Source organism: Martes martes, assembly GCF_963455335.1.
Source record: "Martes martes genome assembly, chromosome: 9".
Taxonomy (NCBI): Eukaryota; Metazoa; Chordata; class Mammalia; order Carnivora; family Mustelidae; genus Martes; species Martes martes.
In genome coordinates this window covers 105,302,140-105,310,339 of record NC_137896.1, presented here as the reverse complement: position 1 = coordinate 105,310,339, position 8,200 = coordinate 105,302,140, and the positions used below count along the sequence as shown (strand labels likewise).

At 36.9% G+C, this 8,200-nt stretch overlaps 1 protein-coding gene across 3 annotated transcripts in view; it reads left to right on the top strand.

Moving 5' to 3' along the window:
• EML4 (EMAP like 4) overlaps positions 1-8,200 on the top strand; it is a gene marked incomplete at its 5' end in the record, with an annotated part of 158,291 nt that overhangs the window by 53,575 nt on the left and 96,516 nt on the right. The window contains one exon of one of the 3 annotated variants that reach the window (XM_080814857.1): positions 6,855-6,921. The exons of the other annotated variants lie outside the window; for them this stretch is intronic. Within the exon in view, the coding sequence (XP_080670983.1) occupies positions 6,855-6,921 (67 nt within the window). Of the gene's footprint in view, positions 1-6,854; positions 6,922-8,200 lie in introns of those variants that run through there. 3 annotated transcript variants of the gene reach the window in all.

Here is an 8,200-nt window from a genome sequence, read left to right as displayed (position 1 = left end):
AGAAGATTAGCATGGCCCCTGTGCAAGGATGACATGCAAATTCGTGAAGCATTCCATACAAAAAGAAAAGGGAGAGAGAGAGAGAAAGAAAGAAAGAATTTAGGCAGTCTAGGTGTGGGTTTACCAGGCCTTTATTTTAGAATATTACTAATGATTTTAGTAATAGCTGATATTTATAAGACTCACTATTTTGCTATCATTTTTAAATGCTTTTTAATGATTTAGCTAATTAAATTCTGTATGGTTTTCTATGTTAGGTGCTCTTAGCTTCATTTTAAAGATGAAGAAACTGAGGTGTGGAGAAGTTAAGAAATTTGACCAGAGTTGTACAGTTAGTAAATGGTGAAGCCAGTGTTTGAATCTGGCTAGTCTAAATCCAGTACTCTCTCTATATATATATTTTAAGATTTTAATTTATTTGAGAGAGCACAAGCTGGGGTGGGGGACAAAGAGGGAGAAACAGATTCCCTGCTGAGCGTGGAGCCCAATGAGGGTTTCGGTCCCAGGACCCTGAACTGAGATCATGACCTGAGCCACCCAGGCACCCCCAGCCCTATATTCTAACCATTATTTGCATATTAAATAAGTTTTTAGTTACATACCAACTTCATATTCCAAGGACAATATTGTTAATGAAGATTTAGATGGAGAATTTTTTAAAAAAATATATTTTATTTATTTATTTGACACAGAGAGATCACAAGCAGGCAGAGACAGAGGGGGAACCAGGCTCCCACTGAGCAGAGAGCCTGATTTGGGCTCAATCCCAGGACCCTGAGATCATGACCCAAGCTGAAGGCAGAGGTTTAACCACACTGAGCCACCCAGGTGCCCCAGATGGAGAATATTTTTCTTAAAGCAAGACAGATATAATATTTTCTTCCAAGGGCTGATGATTTATCAGGAGGCATAGGTGGCAGGGGAGGAGGGAGAAAGAAAATGTGAATGAGTGAGTTTAGACTAAATACACAAAGAAAGCATTGAGTTAGTCTGAGTATTCAGGGAAGGAAGTCAAGTAGGTTTTGTTTTGTTTTATGAGAGATATAGACATTTTAGCTTATATACTCATAAAAGGAAAATTCTAGTGAAATAAGGTTGTCTTGAGTCCTGGGTTGAGGCCTTGCAGTGCAAAAATATCTAACCTCTTGATTGGGCTAAATCTCTAAAACCGTGAGAGCAGTAACAAAAATATACTTTGTTTGGGGCATATTGTGGCAAAGAGGGGAAGAAAGGCAGGGAGAGAGAGAGAGAGACAGAGAATCTCCGAAGTCAGCTACAGAAGAGGAAAAGGGGATAGTCAGAGAAAGAAGAAACCAAAAGAAGAAATATTTAGGGTAGTGAGAGATAACCCATCTTTTCTCTCATTTCTATCATTTTCAGTCATTGACCAAGATTGTTTCTTCCAGATCCTCTTCCCAGCCCCATGAACTTTCTCAGGTGGGGGTTCTCTTCTTCTAAAGCATCCCCAATGCTCTGCATGTCACTAAAGTAAAAGAGGTTTCTTTCTCACCCCTTGTTTTATCCTGTCTTCGCTGCTGATTCTACATTGTGTCGGCAATAAATCAACCAGTATTTGGAGGGTTACCACTGCTTGTGGTGCTTTACAGGTGTAGAGGGAAATAAAAAAGAAATAGCTTCTCCCATAGAGGACTTTGCAGTCTAGTTAGGAATATAGAATGTAACCTTATTAAAAGATAATTAACAATATCCTGTGCTATGATGTATCAGATGGTATAAACTTTCCATACTCAGCTCTACAGCTCTTTAACCAAGCTCTTTCCAGCAAGTGACCTTTTCTACTTTATTATATTAAAACTGTAGGTATAGAGCAAACATCTGTGCCTTCTTTCATCTTCTTCCCTTCCTTCTTAGATAAAACAGTGGTCCCTTTTTAAGGCTCATTCTTTGGGCTGTATTTTCTTTTTCTTTTTTAAGGTTTTATTTATTTAAATGGGGCACCTGGGTGGCAGTGGGTTAAGCTTCTGACTCTTGATCTCAGCACAGGTCTTGATCTCAGTCATGAGTTCAAGCCCTACATTGGGCTCCACTTTAAAAAAAAAAAATAGTTTTTTCTTTTCTTTTCTTTTTCTTTTCTTTTTTTTTTTTTTTAAGATTTTACTTATTTGACACAGAGAGAGAGAAAGAGTGAGAGAAGGAATACAGCAGGGGGGAAATGGGAGAGGGAGAAGCAGGCTTCCCAAGCCAAGCAGAGAACCTGATTCGGGGCTCGATCCCACAGCCAAAGGCAGACTCTAAACGACTGAGCCATCCAGGACCCCCCAAAATTAAGTAATCTCTACATCCCATATGGGGGCTTTGAACTCACAACTCAGAGATCAAGAGCCATGTGCTCTTCTGACTGAGCCAGCCAGGAGCCTCTGGGTTGTATTTTTTATTTTAGTCCTTCACATCTTCTCTAACACTAGAGTTTTGCTGTGTGCCCTTTCATATTAGTACAGATCACTCTGTTGTTGATTCCTTCTCTAAATCCTAAAAATACACTGCCTTAATGCCTTTAACAAAACCCTATCATTGGTCTTGCACAACACAGTCCCCATCCCTCATCGATTTATTCCTCCCTTTCATCTTAACCAAAATTTGTTAAAAGCTTTACCTCCTAGTCACAGTTCAGTGCATCAGTCTTCTGTCTCATCACTCCACTGAAACTTCTCTGCTTAAAAGTCCCCTAATAATTACCAAATCCAGTGGATTATTTTCAATCTTTGTCTTTTGATGTCTTTGCAGTCTTTGACATTATGTCCCTTCTTGTATCTGTGAATGTCTTTCCTTTTTAAAATTCTTTAAAAATTTAAATTCAGCTAATTAACATAAAATGCATTATTGGTTTCTGAGGTAGAGGTCAGTAATTCATCAGTCTTATATAATACCCAGTGCTCATTACATCATGTGTTGTCCTTAATGTCTGTTCCCCAATCCCTCCACCCCCCTCCCCTCTAGCAACCCTCAGTTTGTTTCCTATAATTGAGCATCTCTTAAGGTTTGTCTCCCTCTCTGATTTCATCTTGTTTCATTTTTTTCCTCTCTTTCCCTATGATCCTCTGCTTTGTTTCTTAAATTCCACATATGAGTGAGATCATTATGATAATTGTCTTTCTCTGATTGGCTTATTTCGCTTAGCATAATACCCTCTAAGTTCATCTGCGTCTTTTCCAATGGCAAGATTTCTTTTTTTGGTGGCTGAGTAGTATTCCACTGCATATGTATGTACCACATCTTTATCCATTCATCTGTCGGTGAACATCTAGGCTCTTTCCAGTTTGGCTATTGTGGACATTGTTGCTATAAACATTCAGATCACTACTACTTTGGGGTAAAAACCCAGTAGTGTAATTGCTGGCTTATAGAGTAGCTCTATTTTCAACTTCATAAGGAACCTCCATACTGTTTTCCAGAGTGGGTGCACCAGCTTGCATTCCCACCAACAGTGTAGGAGGGTTCCCCTTTCTCTCCATCCTTGCCAGCATCTGTCATTTCCTGACTTGTTAATTTTAGCCATTCTGACTGGTGTGAGGTGGTATCTCATTGTGGTTTTGATTTGTATTTCCCTGATTCCAGGTGATATTGAGCATTTTTTCTTGTGTCTCTGGGCCATTTTTATGTCATCTTTGGAGAAATGTCTGTTCATGTATGACTACCTTCCTCACAGTTTTTATCCTGTATTCTCAGCAGGTTCCTTTTTTTCTGGCGGCACTTAAAATACCTTGACCCTATTTTCTTATCACTCCAAATCTCAATCCTTACAACTCAGCTAGCAATTATATTCTAATATAGTTCCCAAATGTATACCTCATAGTTTAGGCCTCTTTTTTTTTTTTTAATAAGATTTATTTGTTTTAGAAAGAAAGAAAGGGTGAGCAGGGCGAGGGGCAAGGGGGAAGAGAGAGAATCCTCAGACTCCCCACTGAGTGCAGCACCCATGCAGTGCTTGATCCCAGGACCCTGAGATTACAACCTAAGCCCAAATCAGGAGTCGGTTGCTTAACAGACTGAGCCACCCAAGAACCCCTTGAGACCTCTATCTTAAGACCAGGACCTAGTTATACTTTTGTTACAGCGACCTCAAACTCAGACCCTGAAGTCAAACCTCCAAAACCTACTCGTCATTCTACTTGCTCATTCCCCATCTTGTTGCTTTTTCTTTAATCCCTATCTCACGGTTACCTTAAACATTTACTCTTTTGTCCAATTAGAACCATAGGGATCATCCTATTTTAATTTTATTTTTATTTTTTATTTTATTTTTTTTAAGATTTTATTTATTTATTTGATAGAGATCACAAGTAGGCAGAGAGAGAGAGGAGGAAGCAGGCTCCCCACAGAGCAGAGAGCTTGATGTGGGGCTCGATCCCAGGACCTTGGGATCATGACCCAAGCCAAAGGCAGAGGCTTTAACCCACTGAGCCGCCCAGGTCCCTCTTTATTTTATTTTTTAAAAGATTTTTATTTATTTATTTGAGAGAGTGTGTGAGCCAGGTGAGGGGCAGAGAGGGAATCCCAAGCAGACTCTGTGCTGAGCGTGGAGTCAAACAGGGGGCTTGATCCCAGAACCCTGAAATCATGACCTGAGCCAAAATCAAGAGTCAGACACTCAACCGACTGAACCACCCAAGCACCCCAGGATCATCCTATTTTTTAATCCTCCATCTAATCAAGGACCATATTCCATCAATTCTGTCTTTCTTAAATCTGTCCTTTCATTTCTAATTTCTAGTGGGAAGGTTTCTGGTTGTAAAATTTTTATTTGTCTCAGCATCTTGAAAATATTCTTTGTATACTTGAATGAATGAATAGGCTGTTGGAAAAGATACTTGACTGTAATAGTAAAGAGAGAAGATGATTCTTGAGCATAGAAACTAAACTGACATTAGAAACTATTTTTTCTGGCCTCCAGTGAGATTTTGATTTGAGAAGAAAGGAATGCCCAAGGTGTATAATCTACAAATTAGTAGTGATCTGCAAGTGGGAGATGGTGAAAAGAAGCCCCATACACTGTGATGTATAAAAGCAGCCTTTTGGTTTTGTATTAGAAAGCACTTGGTTACAGAACTTCGTACAGCTCCTCTAATCTTAGGAGACTGTGAACTGTCTTTTAATTGTGCTACATGTATTGTAAAGAAGAATAGTTGACAACTCGGTTATAAAACTAAAGTCTTAGGTTTGTCTGGAGATTGAAGAAAAATGTAACATAAATTCTGCCACAGAGCCTCTCAGGGGTCATTGCAAGAATTTGAACTCCTTTCTAGTTTGTGACAGGCATACCGCATTTCTTTTGTATCACTATATTTCTCATTCTGTCTGCTTTTATTCTACTGATGTGATCTGTCTTAAATGTCCTTTGCTTCACACACATTGCACACTCCCTGGTCCACTTGACTCCTGTTAATCTTTCACGCTGCTCCTATATTTTGATGAATCTGTACCAGTTATTATTTGAAAGAGAAGTACTTTCCCAAGCCTCACTTGAGGAAACACTCCTTTGATGGCTCCCACTTTTTTCCATAAAGGCTTTTTGAAAATGTTAAATCTGGATTATTTTTGCTTTGTTTTTCCATCTCTTATAAGCTTTTCTGTTTATCCTTGACTCAGTCTTTGTAGTACAGTTCATAATGTTCAATTTGGTTTAGGCTTTATCCATTTCACAGTATTTTTTTGGTGTCTGTGTTTATACCAGTCATGTTGTTTCTGTTTTACTTTGGGTTGATTTAAATTTCCTTTTCTCAATTATAAATATATATAGCTTAAAACCAACAAATTGAAGAGATAAACCTCCAGTAGCTTCGTTTTGACACTTACCTGCATGAATTTGTTCTTTGATTAGCTTTAGAAGTAATTATCAAAAGAATAAGTATATACCACGTTCATTAACTTTCAGTTGGTTTTGCATGATTTTGTAAGACAGAGTAAAGATACTTATAATTTGAATTCCTTTGTACATTTACATTATTCTAAGCCCGAGCAGTTTAAAATTGGAGTATCCAACCAGTTATAATTATTATAGGTTACTTTTTAGTGCAATTGTATTACTTTGCAGTAATTTGGAAAATTAGTGAACTATGAAAAATGTTCTCTTTGTTAATTTATCTTAGTTAAATGAAATGGTTATAATGAATCAGCCATGTTTTAACACTAAAGTTTCAAAACACTAAAGTTTCATTGAGAAGTGAAAATTCTTTTAATTTCTTTACAGTTCAAGTGGATTTTATTTTATTCAAAACAAAAAGGAAAAAGGAAATGTGACTTGCCACTTTGCACACACATTGTTTATTTTATTTCCTAGTAGAGAAAATATTCACTTTGGGGGCTTTAACTCTGTTATTTATATAAACTCTTAGTATGTTTTATTTCAGAAGGCAAAAACTGAGTTTTGTATTTGAAGCAATTGTATCTTATCCTTAATTAAAGGAAGATAAGAAAAATAGTTATCTGAGAACAACGAAACAATTGTAGTGAATATTCATGTCGTGTATTAATTCATGTGTTTCTGTCTGTGCCTGGAGTTTAACCACTCCCAAAGTAGCCCAAGTTTTTTGTTTGTATCTTCACCCCCTTTTGGCTGCATGCTCTCTTCTTCACTGTCTTTGTCTCACTTTATAAAGAAGTAGAAAACTTTTCTCTACTTCGGAGAGCAAAGGGGCAGAAGAGCTATCTTAAGTTTTTATTTGTGCCAACATAGACATGCTTTGTGTTGGGCCATCTGGACCAGGAGGATTTCCTCAGAATGTAAAGTATGTTGTGAGATTTAGAGAGCTGGGATTTGCTCTGGACCTGTCTGGGAAGGCAGCAGGAAACTTAGACAGAACTGGTTTATATTGCTTGTAACATAGCGGGCAAGAATGGAAGACAGCTTGCCTGGTCTCGCTTCAGTGTATGTTTCCTCCACACTTAGGAACTTCTGCACTGGTAACGTATCTTTCCTTTCCTGGGAATTCAGACCCGTCTCATAGATTTTAACTCATGACAAAAGAAGTATGAGGATTTAGGAATGACTGTAGATCAATTCTCTTTTTTCCTGCCTCCTCTCTTTAAATATATGTGTTAATAGTGGCATAAATATTTGCCTACATACCTTCATAAAGTATTTAAGACTGAATCCACTATATAAACAAATATAATCCTATTGTGAGGGCAGAGTAGGCTTTGCTCAACTTGTTCTTTCCCTGCCTCCCTCCGCCCCCGAAAGGATGGCCATTATATTATTCTTGAGGGAAAAAAATTAAAACAGCAGCTTTTAATGGAAAATAATCCAAAAACGTCTCTCTAAAAGAATAGCAAATCATAAATTGTGTAATTAAAGTTGACGTTTGCTTCTATGAAGTCTAACCAAAAAGTTTCATCAGAAGCAGAGTTATCTGTTTTTAATTCTTCGTGTTAAGTAAAAACTTTGGAGGGGGGAGCCATTTTAATTGTGAATGAATCCTGGTGATACAGTGAAGTAAAGCCCTTCCTTGGGACCAGCTACCATGCTCAGAGTATTGCAGCAAAAATGTTTTTCATTTTTTTGCTTAACTCAGTTTCTCTTTTAATTTACGCTAATAAATGACTTTTTAGTAAGACTGTATTACAATGAAAAAAACACAGTTTTAAAAATGCAAAAAAGGTCAACAACTCTGTGTTATTTCATTGAAGGCTGAAATCTTATTTTCATATAATATTGTTAACTGGAAGTAGTTAATATTGTCATTTACTAACAAAATAAATTAGCCAAGCTTTTAATAGTTGAAATGTCTTATTAAAACTTGTTGGAGAGAAAAGTGTGATTTTTGGAAGTAGATTGTGATAAATAGGAAACTTTGTTTCCTGCATAAATATATCTTCCTAGTGGCCGCTGTGTTTTTCTGAATATATTCTTTGGATTATTTCCACAAATAAATTTTAGCTGTTGTAGAATCCGTAGTGCGTGACTTCTTGACTGTAGTCCTTAAATATTTCTGTCTTTATGCAGTAATATTTGAAGACAACCAATTCCAATTGAGAACAAAACAAAAAATCATTTAAGTTGTTTAAATCCCTTCTGATACAAATTTACTAATGTAGCATGTCATTTGTAATTGTGTTTTGTGTTTTGAAGAAATAATGTTTAAAGACCAGGTCTTTCAAATACATCGATTTTTGTCTTTTATTAGCATGAGAATATTCTTTTTGAACATCACTATATTCATACTTTTACAAAAATGCTTTC